The 26,109-nt window shown below is 42.0% G+C and overlaps 1 protein-coding gene across 3 annotated transcripts in view; it reads right to left on the bottom strand.

Moving 5' to 3' along the window:
• The window catches only part of FNDC3B (fibronectin type III domain containing 3B), a 343,565-nt gene that overhangs the window by 261,971 nt on the left and 55,485 nt on the right, over positions 1 to 26,109 (bottom strand). For all 3 annotated transcript variants that reach the window (XM_044251801.1, XM_044251802.1, XM_044251803.1), the window contains exon 2: positions 8,342 to 8,480. In XM_044251801.1, coding sequence (XP_044107736.1) covers positions 8,342 to 8,452 — 111 coding nt within the window. In that variant the 5' untranslated portion in view covers positions 8,453 to 8,480. The remainder of the gene's footprint in view (positions 1 to 8,341; positions 8,481 to 26,109) is intronic.

Here is a 26,109-nt window from a genome sequence, read left to right as displayed (position 1 = left end):
CCCATCTGACAAATACAACCAATGGTCAGTTTTCGAGCCTTGGTTCGGAAGAATTAGATTTGTTCATTTCATTCATCCATCAACCATTCCGAAGGACCGACCGGATGCTACCTCCATCGCCAGGCATCGCATGAAGAGGAGACACAGTTCCTGTTACTGAGTTTACAGCGCAACAGCCGAACACTACAGTAAGCTGAAAACAATCACGATGTCAGAACCACTGCAGAGTTTCAAACTGCCATTCTCTGGCAGGGCAACTTTGCCACGCCAGTGTTTTTTCCTTAATCCTCTCCTTTTTTGAAGGCGGCTCCATTTCTACCACTTGAAGGCTACAGACTGCAGTTTGTCTCTTGTTATTACTGCCTTTGGCTAATTAAATTCTGAAGTGTCTCTCAACCCAGACAGCTCAGAGCTGTCATAATTACATGTCATATGGGGTAATTATTGTGGGTGCCACATATAACAACACCCTCTGATAATACGGCATCAACATTTTCCTTTACGAGCCCGAGATTACACAGAGGCTATGACTTTCCAGAAGCCTTTGTAGTGAGCGGAATTGGCAGACGGAAGACAGGACCGTAAAAATCAGACCACAGACCTGGATAAAACTCACACCTTTTTAAAGCAGGCCCTCAGAAGCAGGGGCGGCTGCCTGTGCTTCTGGAAAGTAGCTCGGGGCTGGGGAGGGGGTTGGTGCTCATGGTCAGCATCACTGTGGGATCACTAATGCTGAGGAACAGACAGCAAGAGGTGGACAGCCATACTGGATGCATCAGAGGACCAAAAAGTGTCACTAACAAAGACACGGACTAGCCACAGCTGCAGAGAAGAGATGACAGAATGTGCAGATATGGTTGGCTTGGGTCCCACTGACATAAGCTCTCCATGGAGTACACCAGCCCTACAGAGCAGTGTCCCCACACGGAACAGAAAGAGACGACAGGACATGCAAAGCTGAGTAACAGTCCTAGACTTCACTTCAATTGAGTTCTCCTAGCTCCGTCTGTTTTCCTGCCTGCCTCGTCCACTCCCTGATCCCACCCCTCCTCGGTGCTCCCCAGGGAAAGGGCATCTTCTGCAATCCAAGCACTTCTCCTGTGGCCCTACATGCGTGTAAATACATGCAGACCATTCTATTTTGGTGGACCACGCTTTGCTCCCCAACCTGATCGCTCATTCCTTCAGGGCAAGAACAGGGTCTAATTCATCTTTGTGTTGCCAGGAGACATTGGACAAACACTTACTGAAAGGAACAAATATATTACTCAGTCCAAGTTCAGTTGTAAATCCTGCCCTCTTGCTCCTCCTTTCGATCCCAAATCTTGAAGAAAAGGAGATGACAGCATCCGGACGGACACCTGAGGCCTTCGTAAGTGTGAGTGGTGGACGGAACACGGACAGCAGTCTGCGGTGACCATTTTCTTTCAACACCTACACAAGCTGTACTCTCCTCATACATCTGGATGCTGAAGAGTCTGCCCAAAGACCAAGCTTCCCCATGCGGAGTTCCCCAACACAACACTTGACCAACCTAACTCTTTCCATTTTCAACCCAAGCCCCAGCCTCTAAATAGGATCCTGTCATAAAAAGCGCTGTTATATAATGTGGCTCAGCAGTAAGAGCTACAGCCTCTATTTTAACTGCTCTCATTTGAGTATCTTTCTTCCTTCCAAGCAAAGTCCCCAAGAACTGCTCATTCATTCGCCTACGCGATACATTCGCCACAGTATACTGACTGTGGACTGCTTTCTGGGTCTCCCTGACACGGTGGCAATTGGGATATTTACAGAGTAACCTGTGTGGTGAGAGGACCTGAACTACTAAATGCAAGGAGGGAGCCATCAAGGAAAAGTTATTAAGACATCAAGCAGAACAGAAAAGGTCACCGGATTCGGAGGAGAAGCACATCTGATGTAAGAGACATGCCAATGACGAGCACTGTTGGAACGTGGAACATTTTAATATGTTTAATGTGCCGTCTGGAAATGTGTACTCTAAAGAATGCTCCAGGAAATCATCACTGGCTATGTGCTCCTTCCAGGGGAAATAAAGGCTTTGGCAAAGAAGAAACAAAAGAGGGAAGAGACGGGCTCCAGATAAAATGACAGGCTGCATGCTGATTGAAAGGCAAAGACAAAGTCAAGAGAACTGTGGACACGGATGAGGTATCTCAACCTTCCGTCTTTCAGGGCAAGCCCACGTGTGCCCATGTCATCCCAAGCCACTGGGAGAATAGAGTTTTTCATTTACATTAAGGAGATCCACTTCCCGAAGAAGAGGCAGTACGAATACTCATTAGCCATTAATATCCTACAAGCTTAAAAGGAAAAAACACAAAAACAAAAAAACATAAGAAATACGACAAAGGGAACATTTGCTAGTTGCCCTCTGAGAACAGAAGGACAAAGAGGCATCTAAATCTATCTCCACACTCACTGACCCCCTAATGAACATATATAGAAGATAGAAAAAGGCACACACACCAACCTCCTATAGGTTCTAAGTATCACAGATTAAGTTAGCAAATCAGTACAGTCTGTGTTAACACCTCTGTTCTTAACCTTATGTTTTCCTTATTTAAACATGGTGAGTGCTATAATTCTTCTTCAGAGATTATTAAAGTACTAAACCAATAGAGGAGTGCCTGGATGGCTCGGTCGGTTAACTGTCCGACTCGTGATTTCGGCAGGTCATGATCTTGGGGTTGTGGGATCGAGCCCTGCATCAGGCTCCCTGCTCAGTGGGGAGTCTATTTGAGTTTCTCTCCCTCTGACCCTCCCTGACACTTGTGTGCTCACGGTCTTTCTCTCTCTCAAATAACTTATCTTTTAAAAAAAGAAAAAAGAAATAAAACAAAATACTAAGCCAATAGAAAAAGCTGAAAATTGGTGATGCCTACACTTTCATGCTTCAAACTAGCAGTTACATTTCTAAACCTCTAAAACCAAAGACAGTTAAATTTATATATCATAGGTTCTGGAAATGTAGGCACTAATATTGTTTTTTTTTTTTTTAAAGATTTTATTTATTTATTTGACAGAGAGAAATCACAAGTAGATGGAGAGGCAGGCAGAGAGAGAGAGAGGAAGGGAAGCAGGCTCCCTGCCAAGCAGAGAGCCCGATGTGGGACTCGATCCCAGGACCCTGAGATCATGACCTGAGCTGAAGGCAGCGGCCTAACCCACTGAGCCACCCAGGCATCCCCAGGCACTAATATTCTGATTACTGATGGGCATCTGCCATAATTTATATACGGCCATACACAAAAACTCAGGTCAGGAAACCTGACAAGAATAGTAGGTCGTGGGACATATTTAGGGAAGCAAACTTAACTTAGCTACACTGATCTATTTAGAGGCAGAAGAAATTATAGTGAGAGGAACAGAGATACTTTATTTAGAAAACAGTGGTTCAAAATAAAACTGTTCTATTTCACTCCTAGGTAGAAATCCAGGAGAAATGAAGACTTACATGCACATAAAAATTTGCACACAGATGTTCACGACAGCATTATTCGTAATAGCCAAGGAGTGAAAAGGACCCAAATGCCCATCAACTGATGAATGAAGAAATAAAACGTAATATATTCATGTGCTGGAGTAATACTTGCCAGTGAACAAGATAGAACGTACTGACACATGCTATGACAAACCTCTGAAAGAAGCCAGAAGCAAAAGACCACACGTGCACATTTTCATTTATACAAAAAGTCCAGAATGGGCAAATTACTTACAGAGAAAGGAAGGAGATTATCGGCTGCCTAGGAATATGGGGAAGAAAGGACTGGGAAGTGACCACACCAGGGTTTCTTTTTATCATGATGAGAAGGTTCTAAAATTGTGACCATGCTTGCACAATCCTGTGACTATAGCAAATTCCACTGTGTACCTTAAAAAAGTGAATTACAGGGCGTGTGGATGATAGGTCAAAAAAGCTGTTCAACAAGCAGAAACTGTTAGGTTGCTTTTGTCCACACTGTGTGTTTACTCCTGTTCTTGTACATTCAGTTCATAATATATTTTTTTAAATCTTCATTCATGACAAGGAGGGCTTTTCATTTTAAGGGAAGAATCATACTTTTCCTGCTTCCTCTATAAAATGACAAACCAACGTTTCCAAACTTAACATGACTCTGCATAACGAGAATTAACAATGTCTCGTTTAGAAAACCAGAACAGAGCAGGCTATCTCGGCAAGAACACACACTAACGGAATCCAGAGACCATCATGACAAAACTCAGGAGGCGGCGGCCTGTGGGAACTGGGGAGCTTTCTCATAACTGCGGTGGTTCTTTTGCAAATACGGAAATGTTTACAATGTGCTCTGCACAGCTGCAAAGTATTAAGAATGCTGTAAACACATACAAGGTAAGCTTCGCCATATTTGCTTCTAACACGAAGGTAGAGGCACAGCCCCGTGGCCGGTGGGTAGCTCTTCCTGACAGTCTCATTTGGGAGGTGGCTCAAATGCTGCCCTCCCCACCCTTCAAATGTCACCCCCAAGGGTCTGCCAGATAGCGTCCGCCATGCCATCGTTGAAGTCAACCCTGGGTCTCCAGAAGGTCCTGGTTGAGACGAAAAGGTAATGCCTCAGAGGGACGGCACAGGGAAGCATCAGAAAACACTAGCAGAGCTTCCCACGCTGACAGCTCTCACAAACATGCTGGGCGTTTCTAAAACCCAGCCGGCTTCCTGCAACAAGCGTGGCCAGCACCAGCCCACAAAGGGACACAGCACCAGAAAGGCAAAGATTCTCTTACGCCCGGGAAAAGTGGCATTATGAGAGGAAGCACAGTGGCTGTACTGGGCAGATGAAGCAGATTTTCTGAAAAATGTCTAAAACTACAAAGACTGTGCTAGGCTTGAATGTATCAAGCACAACTGCAGAGCTAAGAGAAGGCTGGCTATTAAGGGACACAAGCAGGGGGCACTGGCTGGTTTAGTCGGTAGAGCATGTTACTCTTGATCTCGGGGTTCTAAGTTCGAGCCCCGCGTTGGGTTTAGAGATCAGTTCAAAATAAAAATAAAAAAGAGATGCAAGCCTTGTGAACTGGGAGGAGATGAAGAGAAAGGACCAAGAGATCCAATTCTAAGCTTTGTATTTTGTTATATTATGAAGACAATAAAATCTCTAGGTTATGCTCAGAAAAATTTTTAAAAATTTAAAAAAAAAAACAAACCATAAAACATTAGTAGAGATTGTATTCTCTGGTGTGTCCCATGTCCTGATCCTTTGACAAAGCTCTCCTGAGCATCACACCAAACAGGTTATTCAGGAGCAAGAGGCAATTACCAACAGGTGTCTTAGGCAAGCACCCAACACTCATGCAGTCCCAGACTTTTGGATCCTGACCTTTGGTCTTTGTTCTTTTTGCTGACTTCCTCTCTCCTTACCTCCTCTCTGGTATTTTTCCATTGATTTTGGTTCTGCTTGCTCCTGAGGTCTGTCATCACCTTGTGCCTTAGCCCAGGTTTCACACACAGGCCCTGAAGATTCTACTGTAACTAGGCCAAAGCTAAATGTTACGGCCCAAAGGAAAGAGCAGCAGCTTCAGGAAAGAAAGGAGACAAAGATAGGGAGACTCTGGGGGCAGAAAGAGGAAGAAAGATGTAAGGCACAGAGGCCACTGCCTAGGCTGAGCCACACAGAGGTAACCTCAAGGCATGATAAATCTTGGGTTGGTCCTGCGAGGAGGGAGATTTCAAATACACTCTGTCCACGTAACAAGTATATCCCATTAAGAGAAACTCAGGGTTCATGCCAATCAACAGCTTGGCCCATATAACCTGTAAACATTAATGCTGTGAGCACAACCATACCTGCTAATTAGAAAACCTAAAACATTTCATTCCTACGATCATTTTTAGAGTAAATATAGCCTCAGTTTGAGAAAGCTTCATATTTGACAGTGTAGAAAAAAAAAGAATTAGATTTTCCCACTCCTGGCTTTACAGACACAATAAAAACGTGATCTTATTAATCCAAATTATTAAGCAACGTCTCCTTAGAGCTGAGGTAGACGTGCAGAGCAGTGAAATGCCACATGGCCTGAAGATGTCCACAGTCTTTTCTCAGGCTTTGGTCATTTCTAGGTGCAAGAAAGTTTATGTGTGAAGACAGAATTCAAAAATTCTGGTGTGCTAGAGATCATAAACTACAAAAGGGTATTCTGTGCAAACTGAAATACAGCAACGAGGAACAAATCACCAAAACACAAAAATGGTACACAGTGACATGTACACGTGGCGTCGGCTCTCCAAGTACCTACGCAAACGGGAATTAGATGACTGAGCGGAGGCCAAGATGCCTCCCAAGTTAAGTCACATCTGAATACCTTGGTTTTTTCAACCTTTTAATTAGTGAAAAGGGAGACCAGACACCTAGAACGGTCCCTTGTACTTTGGAAATCCTCCCATGAGCAGAGCATGGGGCGCACGATGAAGAGGGCAAAGGCTACACCTGGAGGGCTGACAGGCCTCGGCCCTGCACTGTGATGTTATTCCAGGTGTTCCAGGGCAGCTCTGAGCAGGGCACGGACATGACGTGGGTATGCTTGCTTTAAGTTTTTCTCTACATATTTATTGGAGGGAGAGAGAGAGAGAGAGCGCACGCACATGTGCAAGCAGGGGGAGGCCCAGAGGAAGAGGGAGAGGGAGAGAGAATCTCAAGCAGACTCCACGGTGAGCACAGAGCCTCACACAGGGCTCAATCTCACGACCTTGAGATCATGACCTGAGCTAAAACCAAGAGTCGGGCATTCAACTGACTGAGCCACCCAGGCGCCCCTGATGTGGTGTTTTTGGAAACTCTCTCAAAAGACTGCTGTGTGGCAAATACTTTTTGCTGGGGCAAAAGCAAAAGCAGAGAGGCCAGTGAGAAGGAATGCCCGACCCTGGCGAGAGATGCCGGCTTGGAGTCCAGTGGCGGTAGCGGCAATGAAGTAGACGTGGCAAATTATGGTTTCAGCACATGTTCCTGAGATGAAGCCAACAGGCCTTGCTGACAGGCTTGGGAAAAGAGGACAAGAGATGCAAGTGAAGACTCTGAGCTTGAAGAGCAACAGGGCAAAGGAAGATGAGGCTCTACTTAAAGAACACCTACTGTCAGGGAGGCGGACAGGAAGTGGTAACTCCACAGGGATGTGGAGTCAGAGAGAGGATCTTGTTGTGCTGGGGAGTTGTTTGTGGGTTTGAGGTAAAAGATACTACAGGATGTCTGGTGGAAATGATCCAGCGCAGAGAGAGAGAGAGAAAGAGATTGAGTCAGGAAGGGAAGTGCCTGTATCAGTGGTGAGAAGGGGTGAAGTTCATCCAACCAACAAACATTTACTGAACACCCATTAGATATTCTTTGTTCTTGAAAGGTTTATGGTCTAAAGCACAGTTAAGTAATATAAATAAATTGGGCAGCAAAGTAAGATCCAATAGAGGCCAAGTATGAATGGACTGTGATGGATAAAGGCTGTTCACCTACTGTAACAGAGTGAGGTGGGGGGGGGGCAAACACACACGGACATTAAAGGAATGGCTGATTAACTTATCTGAGTTACTGATCAAGTCTGGGCAAACATTTTTCACACAATTGTTCCCAATCCTACTTTTCCTAAGACAAAGACTTTTTTTACTTTCATGCTCCTGAAGAACTGTGCAAAGACAAAAGGGTATTTATTTAGTAAAAGACTGAGCAAACCCTGTTTTCTCAGTCACTAAAAAAAATCTTATCGGAACAGTTCATCTAATGATTTTTTAAAGTTTTACTTTCCATTTAAATTTCTTCCCAAGTGCTACATGAATGAGTCTGCAATATCTTTACTATTTGGCGATATTCAGTAATACTGAGAGAGTTAAGTACCGTCACTTTCTGGGAAGCGGACTATCCATTTGGAAGGACCGTCTAGGAGCTGGGGTGGGTTCGCGTGGACCTGTGCATCTTGCCGAGGTCACCCCACCCCCCAATGTGAGAGCAAAACCTGACTCACCCTCAGAGTGTCTTGCTCTGGCCATCCAGGCCAACCAGTCAAGCACAACACAGGACCTGAATAAACAGACATTTTTTTCCAAAGACTAGTACATATTTTCAAAATGATTCATTTAAAAATCAGACATTTTTCTGATGCTTCAGCAGCAATACCAACTGAATGAGGTAAGATTTGCTGTTATCAAAAGCCATAATCAGATATTCTTAAAAATCATTACTACTTCTACAGCAAGAACACTTACCTCTGGAACTATTAATGTTCACAAGCACAGACCTTTCAATCTCAAACCAGAACAAGGACTGGGTTAATGGTTTTCAGTTAGAGAGTTGAACTTAAATTTCCCTCTTACTACACCAACCTGCTGAGCCGCGTCTCCATTCACCAAGTGAGGCATCATGGCTACCTCTCCGTTCAGCAATGGTGGCAGTTCCAGAGGGATTTGGTCGGTCATCATCATTGTGACGTACATTCATGGAGAATTTCCCTCAACTGGCTTCCTGCAAGAGAACCACCATTTTTTAAAAAGGACCCAGGACCCCAAAAAGTCACCTAGAACAACATCAGCAATTTAAGTGCACCATCAGGAAGTCAGCTGAAAGTCAAATTATTCTAATCCTATAGTGCAGAGTTATTGTGCCAGGCCCCAAGGAGGGGTAAAGCCAAAGCAAGAAAATGGCTGGAACTAGAAGACCACCAACCTGAGTCTCCAAGCAGCCGTGTGAACATAACCTCCCAGACCTAGACTTTGTCATTTAGTTATAAATTTTTTAAATATATGAGTAATTGTAACTACCCTACCCCAGGGATCTTTCTGGGGCTAAAATGAGACAATACTGTGAGATGGTCAAGTATCAAACAAAAACTGGTGGTATCATTATCTTTAATTACAGGAAATAAGGCCAAAGAGGATGACCTACAAAAACAGGTGTTCCTTTTCATTAGGATCAAAATACTGTTCATAAGCAGTTAATCCAAGCAAGTTAACAAAGCTTACACTGCAATTGTTGCAATTTCTGACCCTGCCACTAATTTGGTAATTAATCATGTTCTAATTATCTCTCTCCTGTCGTTTCCTTGAATTGACTTTAACATGCTGATCATTTATGTCTTCATTACTGTGCAGATCTTGAACTCCCCTGTATCTCAGACAGAACCCATGGCATCTTGTGCAGAGTAGGGCTGAAAAGCAAACCACCTTGCTTCCTCGGAAAAAATTATTTTCATACAAGTATTCAAGACAGCACAAAGCCATTGTCATTCCAAAAGGGTACCTGCTACCAAAAACTACCTTTCCAATTCAACAGTGGGAAAATAACACCAAATTTCTATTTAAAATTATAACTTGCTGGGGCATCTGGGTGGCCCAGTCAGTTAAGTCTGCCTTCAGCTCAGAACATGATCCCTGGGTCCTGAGATCGAATCCCACCTTTGGCTTCCTGCTCAGCAGAGAGTCTGCTTCTCTCTCTCTCCCTCTGCCCCTCCCCACCACTCACTCTTCCTGTCTCTCTCAAATAAAGAAAATCTTTTAAAAAATAGAAATAAAATTATATTTATTCTTTAAGAAGTATTTAATATCCTTCACTTATGCCTAAAAATTTACAGCATAAGTTTAATATCATGTGCAAAGAAAACAAAGACACACATTTTAAATCTGTTCAGAAACAAATGGACATGCACATTTATCACATAAATGATATCAAATATCAAATCAAGGATATCTGATCAATGAATCCTTTAATCCAAATCACAACTGGGAATCCCAATGTCCAAATCAAGCAAAACAGCAGGATAAATCCTTTAACAATTATCTCAAAGTTATCTCAGGTGTGACAGAAAAAGAGTATTTTTCTCATTCTTAAACCCCTCCATTCTGAACATTAAATATACTTTCCTCTCCTGCAATCCCACCCAAAAGAAACCCCTTCCCTGGAAGTATCAAATGATGCATAAAAGCCACCCAAGAGACTGTAAACTTTTTTATTTTAAAAAGGTAAAATTTTACACTGTTCATTATAACCCCATTCAGAGAAACTAATTATTTTAAGCACCAAACAACGAAGTCTTGTCCCAACTAGGGAAGCACATTCTGTAATAACAGGTCTTATAATTCAGTGTTAATAGTACCATCCTGCTGTTTTTATGAGGCAATTACTCAGTTCCTAAGCAAATAAAAGTACAAAACCCAAAGCCCAATAGTTTAACCTGATGAAGGAAATAGATTCTTGCACAATAAAATTAACTAAGATAATTCCATTGATACAATCATGACATCACTGTTTGATTGAGTAGGTCGAATGAGGGAGAACTAATGTCCATTTCAATTTTATTTCTAATATATTTAGTCCTCCCAGTGCATAAGGATAGGACAGCTACTTTCCTCAGACTGCGGATATTACACAGGCTTGCTTCTTAAGTGGAATGTTTTATTTCATGTTTCTTCCAAATTGCAAGTTGGATAAACAGGACAGTCATTTACATCAGGGGTCTGAGTATGTAAAGCCTCGGGGTGAAGCGGCTCTCTCTTCCACCTTTTCCTCACTCCTCCCCAGGAAGAGTCCCAAGGCACTGTGCTGGGGAGGCTGTGGTGCAGGGATTATGGCTCCCTCTTCTCCCCCTTCCCCCAGGGAGGGGCCAAAGCCCTTTACCACAGGAGCAGTCCCAGCCTTCATCTCACAAACAAACCCAAGGACGGAATCTGTCCTTCTTCTCTCTTCCCGAGAGGGGCAGCTGGAGCAGACCCACTTCAGGGACTTGTCTCTAGGTCCTTTCAGCCTCTACTCTAGGTCCTTCCATTAGGCCAGAGAATGGTAAATAATGAATGGGGAGAGGGGTAGTGCAAAGGACTGAGGTCCCCAGTCAGGACCTGCTCTGGGCTGTGGGCTCCTTCTCTCCACATGGTCCAACCCAGCTGCCTGATTTTTCAGTACTGGGGTTTGAGACTCAAATCGCATCAACCTGCTTCTCACTGTCTCTACCCAGTATCTGCAGGTACTGGGTAGCAGGAGAGAGCTGTAATCTGAAACCAAATTCAGGCATTCCTGGTCCCCTGTCCTTAATACAAAAGAGTATCTCAAGGCCAACATTGTATCTAACAGTGACAATTCCAATTTAAGAAAATTTCTGGTTGGCGCCAAGTTAACCCATGGCACTTGCTATTAATAGGAACATTCTTAACCACAGATGTCCGTTCCAAATCATGGAGTTAAATCCAGGCTCTGCAACTGTGGGATAAGGGGCTAGACCTGAGGCCTAAAAGGTCCTATAGGTGGAGAATGGGAGAGTAGGGGACCCACACAGAGTTACAAAAACACCCAACGAAACCAAGTCCACTGGGGAAAAGAGATAATTATAATTGTATTTGCTTTTGAAAACTCAACAGGCAACTTTGGGTAATGCAGCCAATCTATAAAGAAAAAAGATGCCTGAATCCTTTTTCCCCCCCCGCTACTACAACATTATCTACCTCGCCAATGTATGGTGATTATTTCAGATTACTGGGAGGGGGGCCAGGAAGGGGGAAGGGAGGACAGAGGGAACTGGGGAACTGTACTTGAAAGAAAGTCAACTATGTGACAATCACTCAGACAGCCATCAGTGTGAATGTATAAACATCCCACACTCCTAATGCCTAAACTCAACCACAGTTAATCATGGAGGAAACTGAAGAATGAATAAAGGGAACAAAAGCCACCGTGAAGCCAGGCGTGGAGCCTTGCTTCTCCGTAACCAAAGCTGCTGATCTTCTCCCTAGGCCGCCAGCTTGCTAAAATCCAAGCCCTGTTTTTCTAATCCCTAAGAGTTTTATCAGAGGTAAACCAAACTTTATCCCCAGTGGAGTATCAGGTAAAAGATTCATCTAAGAAACAAACTGAGGGTTTTGGAGGGGTTTGTGGGGGGGGTTGGGTGAGCCTGGTGGTGGGTATTATAGAGGGCACGTATTGCATAGAGCACTGGGTGTGGTGCATAAACAATGGATTTTGGAACACCCAAAAAAAATTAAATTAAATAAAATTAAAAAAAAAAAAAGATTCATCTAGGTGGGGAGGTACTTGCAGCCAGCAGTATTTAAATTCCCATTTCTAGGCTCTCTGCCCATACATATAGTAGTTTCACTTGACTGGAATGCAAAAGATATAATGAAAAAAGTCAGTAAGTTATCTCTAAGCAAGATAATGCCCAGCTATTTAGCAAGGCAATGGCCTGCCAAGTTGTCCCTTAAAATGATCGTGGAATTTAGCGTCACAGATGAAGCAGTAAGTGTGGAAACCTTATTATCCAAACAGTTAACTTCAAGGAACAAAACTTAATTTATCTGTAATGACTGTGGACAGGAATGACACATCCCCCTCCTTAAAGAGCAGCCTGGTCGTAACTTGACTTCTTAGGGATGTGGGTTTATTGTTCCCAACAATACTGTGTTTAGTCACAAGGTGATGTGTTAAGGAGTTACTGAGGCATTCTGACCTTACATATCTGGAGAAATTCACCCCTACTTCAAAATCCTATGGGTAATTGTTGGTTTTCTCCTCTTTCTCATGAGGCCATACTGCGAGCCACACACCAAATCTCCCTCGAATTTCAGGACCATATCCTAAACTTGCTGTCTTACATCTTCCTTGGGCTAAGAAGCCAGAGGGCTAGTCATGTACACACATAAGGGGAAGGGTCCTTGTGGGGTCACTGAAGCTCCCAGATGTGTCTTCAACGATCTTCCTTGATCATTTGCTGATTATCAGCTCTAAGGGAAGCTGAATGGCCAGTTGGGTAACCTCCAGAAAACTGAGCTATGCCTGTTTTTTGTTAGAGTCAGAAAGTCTCGGGAGAAACCACCCTGACAAAACACTTATTTTCCAGAGCTCCTGGGTGGCTCAGATGGTTAAGCATCTACCTTCAGCTCAGACCCATCCCAGGGATGGAGCCCCGTGTCGGGCTCCCTGCCTAGTGGGAAGCCTGCTTTCCCTTTCCCACTGCCCCTGCTTGTTTCTGCTCTCGCTGCTTCTCTCTCTCTCTGTCAAATAAAAAAACAAAATCAGAAACAAAAAACACTGATTTTCTTGATCTGGGTTCCTTCTCTTCTAGACAGGTGTGTATCTGAGCCGGCCAAATGGGTCCCAGAACTCACATTATTTTATTCAAGGCTGTGCCACATTCACACTCTCCCCCTGCACATTACCAAGTTCTTGCAAGGACCCCACCCTCTAGACCACTACCCTTTATACATGAAGAATAAAATTGTGCTGCAAAACTAATATGGATTAAAAAAATGGAAAACAGAGGACCACAGAGGACCCCTGCCACAACACTGTTCTAACCCTCTCTAATTCCCCCATCCTGCCCCCAAAGCTCCAAGGTCTCGCTCCTTGTCTTCACTGTGCTCTTACCCATACTTCCATTTCAAAGAATTGGGTAACAACCACAGGCCTTCACCACCTCTCCCCCTAACCACACATCCTAACACTAAAACCACAAGTGCTTCATGCCTGGCCAGTTCTAGCCTTCTGACTTACAGGGGAGGGATGTCACGTGAGCACTTGTGGTTCCCTTCCCCCTCTCCTTGCCACATTCAGTACCTGCTAGCGAGGCCCAGCACTAAGGGACTTAGGGAAGAAGTCCCTCGAGAGCTAACAGCAGTGGTGGGGGCTGGGCACTCTGGGAAACAAAATGAACAGATCCTCACTGTTAGTAAGACATTTTGCTCCATCCGAACATATGCCCCAAAGCTTTTTAAAAACACCTTATTTTAAAAGAATATTACAAAAGGTCTTCAGTTTTTACATTACTCTAGGCAACTGGCTTATTACTTTTTCCTCTTACGTTGCTTCCCCCACTCCAAGTCTAAAAAGGTTTTCCATGGTATTTTGGCCCCAGCGTATACCAAGAAACATACTGGCCAAATTCATGAAAAACCTGATTCTCAGGAGAGAACCACAGATCCATTTCCAAAGGCCGGAGAAAGCAATTATATACTAGGAAGCTTTTCTCACTTGAAAAAAACTAAAACCCTAATCACTGCTGGGAGAGTTTTAAGTCGGTGGACCTGGCCTTCAAATTAATAACAAAACATCCTGGTCCCTCACTCCGTGGGCCAATGACCCATATTTCCTTACATTAACTCAAGATGTGAATTAGCAGTACAATACCCAAATTAGTTTCAGATGACAAGAGAAAAAGAAACGTCACAACACAAAAAGGAACTACCATCAGAACCCAAGGGCAGCCGGGCTGCAGGATATGGACCTGAGTCTCCCCATTTAAATCCGGTCAGGGCAGAGGCACCGCTCCCAAGCTTACTTTACCTACACTCTGATGTGCTTTTTGACTGACTTCTAGACTATCCCAGAGAAGTGTCTAGAAAAGCAGCTGCAGTAAGGGAACCAATAAGAAGACTGCACATGATCAGTGTTAACTTTTTGTTTCCATTCTGCAGTTTAAAATGCACTTTCAAAAACCAAATGGGTTCCTTGTTGAAAGGGAAATTGACAGAAACACATCAATAATGACAGGAACCTCTTATAAAGCAACAGGGCAAATAAGTCATATAATATATATTAATAAATAAAAAATTCATACTACTCAAGGTAACTATGATTCCAAAAAGTTTGCATCTTTTCCAATAAAACACAAAGTAACCCATCACATTCACATAAACTAAACAGCATGTAAACATTTTGCTTGCAACATGCTGGTTCTACAGCCTGAGAAAAATATCCTCATAGGCACATTAGTAAAATCAAAGCTGGATTCATACTTCAAGAAAGTTTCCCTCTCTGCTAAAAATACCAACTGACTTCTAATCGTGAGACTTGATTGCCAGCCCTGTTTCAGAATTGTCACAAATGTACCAGAAAAATTTTCTAACGATTTATATAGTAGTAATAAGAAAAAAAAAAATACATAAAGTTTAAAAAAAAAACAAAACATTTTTTCCTATTGCAAAGCCAAAAAAATACAAAAAACCAAATATGAAAAAAAAAAAAAAAAGGGGCGCCTGGGTGGCTCAGTGGGTTAAGCCGCTGCCTTCGGCTCAGGTCATGATCTCAGGGTCCTGGGATCGAGTTCCGCATCGGGCTCTCTGCTCGGTAGGGAGCCTGCTTCCTCCTCTCTCTCTGCCTGCCTCTCTGCCTACTTGTGATTTCTCTCTGTCAAATAAATAAATAAAATCTTTAAAAAAAAAAAAAAAAACCAGCAGTAGTCAAAAAGACAACAGGACAAACTTTTCAATCGCAGACGCCAGGTTTTTCTTTGCTGGGTTGTATTTGGGTAAAGGGGTTTGAGAAGTTACTAAGAAATTACTGTATTCTCTTTTAAAACAATGTAACTATCAAGCAGCTAATGCTTTATGAGTGATTACAAGTTTCTAAATGGCTTCCAATATAAAACCCAAGTCTAATAAAAATTGATTATGACAAACGTTTGTGCAGCTGACTTATTTACACTTGTCTGTGCCATGGCGTAGCAACAAATAAAAATGCAGAAAAGCCAAAATTTTGACAGAGAATCATAAAGCATATGAAAAAAAGAAACAACTATGTTCATGAACCTCCTCTCATACGGGACTTTATGGACTTATGCCATCAGTCACAAAGACTGGCAATTCCTCAAGTGTGGTCTTCCTTTGTAAGCTTTATTAGCAAGACTTAGAAAGACAAAGAGGAAGGAGGGAGAGATCAGAAGAAATGAGGGGAGAGAAGAGACAAAAGTTAGCTGTACACATTCCTACAACTAAGGTGATGCCACAGTATCCTTTGCTATTTTCTTTTCCTCATGAGAAACAACTCTCTCTTTACCGGCTCCACACTGATTTGAAACTCTGAAAATGGTTGTCCTTTCTAGCCTTCTGAGCAAAATGAGAAACAGCTTTCTAGTAATAACTATGGAAACAGCAACAATAGGGGAAAAAAATGATTCAAACAAAACAAACACTGTACCATCATCTGTACCTCTGAAACAGAGAAAGAACTGGTACTCAAAATCCACACACATCTGTTCTGGCCACTTCCCCATGACTAGGAGAGCAGGGTTTGACTCTCCCTTGGAGGCAACCAGAAGCCAGTGCCCTGCGCCCGCTTCTGCCCACGCAGATTAGCGTGGGGCCATTTAGGAACCTGCACACGATGTGGCCTGAGGGCTTTTTCTTGCGCTCACCTCTCCCGTACTCTGTGGGCTGGATAGGTACTTGGGTACAGGCAAATATTCCCCTTTGCTTTTTAGTAAATCAAATGAGACTGGGCAGGGGGAGAGGCTACAGAGAGGGACTAAGGATTTTTATTGGAAATTTTCACAGCCCCTCTGCAATCGAGGGTTCAAAGAACCAGCGTGCTATGGTAAACAGCTTTCTAGTAGAGCAACCCGAAGACTGGGTAGTGCCAAATCTGAGTCCTAATCCACAGTTTGCCCATGTACTCTGAACTTAATTTCTTCTTTTACAAAATGACAAGATTATAGATTAGCCTTTAAGGTTCCTTTCTGCTCTTAACAGACCATGTTTCAAACACCGCTGCCGACTTCATACAGATTAAACTCAAGCTAGGAGACGTTTACTTGAAACCCTGAAAACCTCTAGTTACTCTTACTCATGAAAGTAGAACCTGAGCCCTATGCATAAAAGAGAGGAAGAATCTAAGTAAAATGCTGGAAAAAGAATGTATTGAGCAAAGAGTGATGGTAATCACGGTGTTTGTATGCCAATGAAATCTAATTTTACAGCTGAGTTCCGCACAGCTGTGGAAGAAAGACTCTTGCCATGGCTTGCCACTTGAATGAAAGAAGGAGTGGTGCTAACTGTTCATGCAGAAAAACCTCTTGAGACATGAGCAGGACCTGGAGGTATGCACCCAGCTGGTTGGTTGAGGCACAGATTGTCTGGAATTTGTCTTCTTGTCTGATACGGGTTCATTAGCGAAGTTAAATCACAGTTGTCTAAAAAAGTTCTCAGCCTTAAAAACACTCTTGCCTTTTGCCTCCCATTATAAACACAGGATATTGGGGCGCCTGAGTGGCTCAGTGGGTTAAGCCTCTGCCTTCAGCTCAGGTCATGATCTCAGGGTCCTGGGATCAAGCTCCACATCGGGCTCTCTGCTCAGCAGGGAGCCTGCTTCCCCCTCTGCCTGCCTGCCTCTCTGCCTACTTGGGATTTCTCTCTCTGACGAGTAGATAAATAAAATCTTTACAAAATAAATAAATAATAATAAAATAAAAATAAACACAGGATATTGAGGTGCACTGTTTAAATCCACAAAGAAATCCTGGTCAGATAAAAAACACCACCACTGCCGCCGCCTGCCCTGGTATTAAAATAAATAATGGTTTGATCAACAAGTGAAAAAGAATGGTCCACAGCAATCTGGGGAACAGGGATGGGTGCCAAGTAATCTCATGGACAGACTCTGCCTTCAAGAAGATCTAGATGCTTCTGTGGTGTGCTTTCAATTGGCCTTTGCTTAAATGTCAAGGCACAGCCACGTCTGAAGGCAAAATAACTATACAGAAGGCACTGTATTCAGTGGGGGGTGAAGACTATAGATCTAAGGCTTAGATGCAAACATTGGAGTAATCTGAGGCTACTCTTCTAGTTCTCCAGAGATACTGCTTCCACAGCAACCCACCCCCAGGATGTCCCAAATATTTAAGAACACCTAAAAACTGAAGGGAAAAAAAAATTACGTCACTGTATATTTACAATCTCTGGACCTGAGATCCACATGCTCGGTTCTGCAAATGTTAACTAAAAGAAAGGGACCCCACCTACCAAAAAAGTTGACTAAACCTTTGTTTGCCTCTTTCATTGTTTTTAAAGGATGTTAAAGAAGTTTACAAGTGTAATTAGGCGTTTTTATTAGAACACCTTGACTCCAGCTACACTGAGCACAGTAAATGTGACATCCCAAGGACAATCTAGCACCTACAAGGAAACACTGCAAAGCTCTGAGCACTTATCTGTACATATACCCAAGTCAACTGTCCCACAGACTAAACCCATGGATGAGAGTAACTGAAAAATTGCATTTTCAATGTCATTTGGACTTGTATGGCTGCTTCTTTCTATCTTTTTCTGTGGGACATTGAAGAAAAGTCTAGAAAACTCCAGTCCAAGAATGGAAAGGTCATTTCTCAAGCCACCCACCCCCCCAGATTGAGGCCTTCCCACCCTCACATTCACCCCCAAATACTCACCCCCAGCAGCATAAAAAGATAGGAAGAGATGACCGGGGAAGTCAGAGACATTCACTCCTTCCCAGAACCAGAATCTCCCTCCTTCCCCAGCCCTCGGGCACAACCATCTGCCTGCAACCCCAAGGCGCTGTGTGTGGTATGTGGTTCCAAGTATTCCTGCATGGGCTCTCCATGTCTCAGTTTCTTCATCTGTAATTTGGGTTCCTTTACACAACTTCTAGATTCCCCTTTTTAAAAACCCAGTACGTACTATTACTGTTTTTAAGATATGCATCATGAATTAAATTACCTTTCCTGCAACCACTGAGTACCTAACAGCCACACATAACACCCTTTATTTGGGGGGAAATAAGTGTTAAGCACCAAATGACTGACTGCTTCTGGAAAAAGTGAGAAGAGTTCTGAAGCTGTTCCTTCAGCCTGCTAGGGTGAAGGCACTCACGCTCATCCGGCCTCACGCTATTCACCTGAAGTAGGAGCGAACATCAAGGAACTGGCCCAAGGAGACTCAACAGAAAATGACAGTAAGGAGTCCTTGCTCTCTTAACCAACTGATTGACATGCAAGAAATCTCACAACCAAGGCAAAAGGAGAAACGCTGATGAAGAATTCACAGGTCAGTGGTTTTAAAATTTCGGTAAAACATGATCATGGTGTGTCTTTCCAATGTCCATCATTGTTGAATCGCTGCTGTGCACCTGCAACTGACAGGCTGTGTGTCAACTCTCCTTCCGTTCTCTGCCCCCCCGCCAACCCTTTTTTTTTTAAACTGAACAAGCACAGGATACAAAATTCAAAAATTAACTGTCAAACCTGATAAAAGTACATTTCTTTCCTATTAAGAGTTTTTCAGGTATCCTTACCCAGGTGCAGATTTAACAATTTATAGGGGCACCTGGGTGGCTCAGTGGGTTAAAGCCTCTGCCTTCGGCTCAGGTCATGGTCCCGGGGTCCTGGGATAGAGCCCCACATCAGGCTCTCTGCTCTGCAGGGAGCCTGCTTCCTCCTCTCTCTCTGCCTGCCTCTCTGCCTACTTGTGGTCACACTCTGTCAAATAAATAAATAAAATCTTTAAAAAAAGAAAAACAATGTATAGAACCTTTTTTAAAGCAGCTTAAGGAAGGTTAAGCTAATTCATTGTAACATCATGTAGTCTGTATGGTTAGAAATTAACCAGGGAGGAAAACAAACCTGCATAAACCAGATTTTAAGCTCCTAAAGGGATCGATCCTCCACAGGGATTTTTACAAAAACAAAATTACTCACAAAGGAAGAAGGCAGCTCAGCAAGTCACCAAGGAGGCTGCTAGAACAAGGCCTTTGCTACCAATGGTTTCAAGATTCTATTATTTTTTATTATCTCACAAGAACTTAGTTGAAACGTACCTTCTAAAATAGCACCAAACCAAAGGACCTGAACAGAAGCTATCATCCATTGTTGGAACAAATATTTACTGAGTGCCACTAGATGCCAGGCACTGAACTAGGATCCCGGGATTCTAAAAACACAGGCATGGGGCTAAACAGCATTACAGTGAAACGTTATACTCAGTAACGAAAATGTAATCCACACGGACACTTCTGATGAAACAACACGAAGTCAGCAGACCTCCCTGCTCTATGCAACCTTTCATCTGAGATAAGCTCCAGGGTCTAAATTTGGTTTCCCAGCTGTGGCCTCTCTTTTCTAGTCTTAAGTGTTCCAGAAGATGAATTTATCTTCGAAACATGCCCCTTACACCTCAGTCTTCATTTCTGATCAGCCAGGAGGATACTAAAATTATTGCTTTCATCAGCTCATACAGAATTCAACCACGTTTATTTCACAAACTCAGTTTTGTCTACTCCTACAGATGTCATAAAACATCCATTATAAGGAAAACAATCTGCGCCATCAAGATCATTAATGTTTTGTCTGATTTACGCTTAAATATGTTATTTCAAAGATTTCTGACATTTCGTTACTAACTGTAGATGTCGGTTCAAATATATACATATTTTTAAATATGATTCTTTTCTCCACTTCTGTGGGGAAGGGGGTGGGTGTCAATGAGAGAATAGGATAGGATACACTGAAAATCAGTTTATAAGCATGGTGTTGTTGCTTGAAGAATCACTACAGCTGATGACATTCTCATAAGCAGCTTTGATTTTCACTTAAAGTGATGGAATACAAAGCAAACACCAGGTGTTTCTTGGGGCTTATAATATACTGAAACAGAAAATTCACAAGAAATGACAAAACTTGCAAAGAAACAAATTAGCAGGTGCAAAGACTCCCGTAAGGAAACAACTACTTACTAATCTACTTACTATTTCAGATTAGCCCATTTTTATAAAATTTAATGAGGTAATATATGCAAACCACATTATTAAATCAGACTAACATTTTTTAAATTATAAAAATGTAATTCTTTACAAAAAAATAATTTCTGCTTTTCAAGGGGGGAAAAATGCCCTGTCACATACCACAGAGCCTTAGGGAGGCTGGTTTTAACAGGTGAAAATAATGACCAGTGTACACACAGAGTTTATGTGCAAATGGATGAATCGAAATGTCTGAATGCATGGTGCTTGCTTATATTCTAAATACTCCATTTGAATAATGAGGACATCATTAATTATATAACACTATTTGTTAAGAAAATGCAAGAGGGCTGCATTCATTTATTTAATGAATACATATCTAGGTTCTGCTCTGTGTAAGGTACTTTTACGCTGAAATTATGCAAATTCTACATCTGAGGTATCTACTAACAGGCTTCAAAACTTTTCCAACAAAATAATTTTAAATTTCAACTCTGATACAAAACCTGTGTTCTCCAATTTTCATATTTCCTCATAGGAAAATGCATGAAAACACACCAGAAAATGTTTCCATTAATATGACTAAAGAACTCAGAAACACAGAGGATGAAAAAGACAAGTAACTTTTAGGGTTATTAATAGTTATGACTTCACAAACTTCACAAAAGGGTCTTAGGAATGCCCAAGGGTCCCCCACACCACACTTTGAGAACCAATGCACTAAACTAAGTTGCTTGAAGGTAAAAAGAAGAAATTTTTAAATTCCCTCTCTAGGAGACCAAGATTATACTCCCTATTTTATATTTTGTATATTCATAATTCCCCTGACAGAATCTGAACAAAAAATTTATTAATGCAAATGAAAAGCTCTCCAAACTCTAGCATTGATTTCTCTCTCCAGGACTTTATGTTACACTCTGTAAAGCACTTTGGTGAAACCAATTCATGTGGGGAAAATCTTGAGGAAGTAAGAGCAGTATGCTGGAGGTGTAAGAAAATGGATGTTGAGGGCACCTGGGTGGCTCTGTGGGTTAAGCCGCTGCCTTCGGCTCAGGTCATGATCTCAGGGTCCTGGGATCGAGTTCCGCATCGGGCTCTCTGCTCGGTAGGGAGCCTGCTTCCTCCTCTTTCTCTGCCTGCCTCTCTGCCTACTTGTGATTTCTCTCTGTCAAATAAATAAATAAATAAAATCTTAAAAAAAAAAAAAAAAAAAGAAAAGAAAATGGATGTTGAGGGCCAGGTCCTACCTGTGGGGTTGATCAGCAAAACCAGAGTTCAGGAACAGGTGGGGACCTGACTCCAATAAACCCACACCCACTAGATGGGACTCCCGTTCAACATCTGTGGTCAGACTCATGCTCTGCATTCAAAGCAAGTCATCAGCTGGCATCACCATCATGGTGGACATGATGGATTGCCCAGGTCACACATCCATGCCAGCATGCCAGCTTGTTCACTGACCGGCAAGTCTGCTTTGTAGGGAGGCTGGAAAGATACACCCTACTGGAAAAATGTTTATTCTTCCAGATGGAGAAGGAAAATCTGGAGCCATTGAGTTGATGGAGCCCCTTGAAGAAATCTTTGGAATTGTGGAAGGAGTTGGAAGAATAATGGCCAAGGCAACCATCATGAGTACATCCTAAGTCCAGTTTAAAGAAGATAACCATCCTTTGATCTTGGACTTTACAATGGAGCTATGAACATCACCCAGTTCCCTCAGCTTTCCTTTGGGGCTTGTGCAATAATGACTGATCTTGATGCATTTTTCATGACTGCAAATGAGCTACACTAAAGACTGTTAAAGGAGGCCCCTGATATTTGAGAGAGATATTTCTGTGATTTCTAATATTTAATCTGTTCTCTTTCAAATTTCATTTACCTAACTTTATTAGAGGCTGAAATAACCCATTTTTGATGGAACCTGTATATTCATATTCATAGTTCTCACCCAGGTCCTCATCAAAAATCACTTATCTGGTATATGGTCAGGTAAGCTACAAGAACAAAGCAGCTGCCTTTAGTTTTGTTTGATTAATAAAAGTTAAAATGGTTAGAAAAAAAATCAAGTCCAATGAATAAGGACAAAAAAAATTTTTTTTCTAATTTTTTCTCAAGGAAGAATCATACCTATTCTGATCTCTAGACCTTCACTTACTGCTCAATGAGCCCACTCTAAACCCAGAGACAACCTGATCTAGTATTTTCTATCACTAACATTTTCTTTTGCCACAGCCTATGATATCTTTCAAAGAATCCAAAGAAAGTTTTCTGTGGCCTCAGTAGAACTCTTAAAACAAGAAACTCAAGTTTCAAATATAGACAAGTCAGCAAGACAGTGAAATTCATCTCCTAGAGCAACAAATTAACAAAACTAAAATACAGCATAGCTACTGATTTGCATTCAACAAACAATACCAGATAAGACTTCCCTTTTATTTTTTAAAAATAGATTTAATGGGCATATTAATTTTCCACTGGCCACTATAAATAAATGGAACTCCAAAAGAGCTTTCTGTGCAAGGGCGTTCTGGCCGGTCACTGTTAGCCTGACCCCAAGTGGAATGTGTATTTACACTGCAGAGAGGCGGCATTGTGTGCCGGTGGGAAACCACTTCTCACAAACCTCCCATTCAACGGAGAGCTCCACAATAGGTACTCACACAGGAAGCAGGCCTTGCTAAGAGCACCTCTGGTTGTTCCAGAGAGGACTTTTCCAAGGCAGCAGGTCGGTGAACCAACCATGTTCACAGGCCCTGACTGCCTACACCAGGGGGTAGACAAAGCTGGTGTTGTCCCCAATCACTGCCCTGGGTTCTTCCCAAAGTCAAAGTGAAATGGTCCCAGATTCCATTTCATTTTTTTAGCTAATCTCTCAGGACATCACTTTGTTTAAAAAATAAGTAAAACAAAATAAAAAGAAATCACAAGCCCATAACATCTTTTTCTCAAATACGCTGTACAATACTCTAAGAATCTACCGCTTTTCAAAGTCCTATGAGAAGTGTTTGTACTGAATACACAACTTAAAATATCAAAACTTCAAAAATCACTTCCTTATCTCCCCTGAAAACTACGCTTCCTTAAATACTGACCATTTTTTGTTAATTGCAAAGGAAAAAAATAATTATTTAAGGCCTCACAGAAAAGCGGGCATGGTCAGCATCACACCAGTAACGGCTTCTGGATGCGTATGTGAGTGAATAATGGTGACCACTTACATAAGACATCAAATCCACCAAGTGGCGGCTGAAAAATACAGTTAATAGAGAGGTTTTGTCAATTCAATAGGAAACAACTGCTCTCTTTCCTACTTATAACTACATAAAAAACACAACCTGGTTCTTTCAAAAATGTGTTCGTTAAATTCTCACTGCCCCAGTTTCTCAACCTGCAAAAAAGGCGGTAAGCAGCTGTTTCCTACAGTAATATTTTTAGACCATTAAATAATTTAATGATACTGGGCAAAGGGCAACTCTTCTAGATTGTTTTTCCTCATTTCTCTAATTAAAGGAATGAACTCTGTGATCAAGGTCCCCGCCAGCTCTAATACATCTATCCGTTTGGGCCCAGCAACAAAGAATATCACAATTAACACATACCTGGATTAAGTATTAAAAGTGTAACATTTAAGGCAGCCACCGGAAAAATAAAAGGTATCTGCACCCATGCCAACCATAAATAATAGCACTTACTAGCCACAGGAAGTCACTTTTACAAAACAGAAGTAAACCAGAAATACCACGAGGAAATACTCACGACCCAATGTTAAGTGAAATTTACCTAGTCAGGGGCGCCTGGGTGGCTCAGTGGGTTAAAGGCTCTGCCTTTGGCTCGGGTCATGGTCTCAAGGTCTGAGATCAAGCCCCACATCGGGCTCTCTGCTCAGCGGGGAGTCTGCTTCCTCCTCTCTCTCCGCCTGCCTCTCTGACTACTTGTAATCTCTATCAAATAAATAAATAAAATCTTAAAAAAAAAAAAGAAAGAAATTTACCTAGTCAGAGTATGTATGTAACATCCAATTATTTAAAAAGACTGAAATGAAATAGAATCAAACTGTTAACACTAGTTACACTCTAGGATAAATGAAATGATGAGTTCTGTGTTTTTTTCCTTTGTATTTATTATAGCTTTGAAATTATCCTACAATGAGCAACTGTAATTTTCACAATGATAAAAGTCAACTCTTAGAAACGTGGTATATCTCCATTTATTTTGCTCTGTGTGATCGTTTACATTTCTGTAATGAAATACTTTCTAATCACCGCCCAATGTAAAATGAAGACCTAAAGGACAAGGGTTTGGCCAAGTCTCACAGAACTGGTTTCCACCATTCAACCTTAACTGTGGGACACAACAATGGAAGAACATCTCCGGTTGGTTAAGTAACAGATTTGGTAACATTTACAAAACCAACCCTCAGGTCATGTTTGCTGCGTAATCCCCAGATTAGGCATGCTCACCAGGACCAACCCAAACAGTATTTGGTTTTCTTGTTGTTTTTTTTTTTTTAAGAAAGTAAGGAAAAGGCAGGTTCCCCGGTCTTACTTTTTTTAGATAACAAGCACTCCAAAAAATCCTCTTCCAATTGCCAAAATAAATCAAACTTTGTGGGTGGAGAACACTCTGTCAATCAAATGAGACTGAGCAAAGATAAACTAATAATAGAAATCTGTTACATACTTACTTAGCTGTGCTAACTATGCTAGTCCTTAACTAGCACAAAGGATTTCCAAAACCCTGGCTCTGTAAAGTACAGGGTGGAGTCAGAGAGCTCCCTCAGGGTTGGCAGGCCTCCTCCTCAGTGGAAAATTAACTACCCACTCCTATCTTTGTGGGTTCTCGCCACCGCACCCTCCCTCATGTGAAACCTTCTAAAAATATTTGTCCCATATTTTCATTCCCTCATCCCCATATACTGTAACATATAACACATGTTCACTCTAGGAATCTGGAAATACAGAAAAGCAGGAAGAAAAGTTTTGATTCTTCATAATCCTATCACCAAGAAACCTCCACTGTTGAAATGGTGATGTGTTTTGTTTCAGTTTTCTCTACCCCCACGGAATTCATACAGAGGGCAACAATCCACACAGCACAGATCTGCCTATTTTTTACTGGATACTTCATGATCCTAACAATGACATTGACAACTTTAAAGAAATAAGCAAGAACTTGTTCCTAAAAATCTCAATTTCAGAGATGGTAGCAAAATCCTCTTCAAGGGTCCTTGACTTTGGCAGAAAGATAGGGGAGGGGAAACATATTTAACCCATATGCCCAACATTCACATAACCCAGTGCACAGCCAGAGGCAGAACTTCTTTCTAGAAGACATCAGGTCATAATGACATAACACTCTTAGACTGTGTACAAGTATTTAACCAGAATTAGTAAGTGAATGATCCCCATGAATTACCGTAAATTCAATTTGTTCCCATGTTTATATACATATAAGTTTCTAAAAAGTAAAAAGTTTTATTCTCTCCTAAGAGCTGTAGGATGTTTTAAGTTAACTGTTTATAATACTTCCTTCACAACTATGAACCTACCCTACCCTCTCAGAATGTATATACCAGGAATCAAGGTCAATAGCACTATGCCCCCAAACACTTATCCCTGAGCATCTAGGTGTAATGATGCCAGGAAAA

This window comes from Neovison vison, chromosome 6 (assembly GCF_020171115.1).
Source record: "Neovison vison isolate M4711 chromosome 6, ASM_NN_V1, whole genome shotgun sequence".
NCBI lineage: Eukaryota > Metazoa > Chordata > Mammalia > Carnivora > Mustelidae > Neogale > Neogale vison.
The sequence above is the reverse complement of the archived record's forward strand: the minus strand, read 5'-3'. Positions and strand labels throughout refer to the sequence as shown.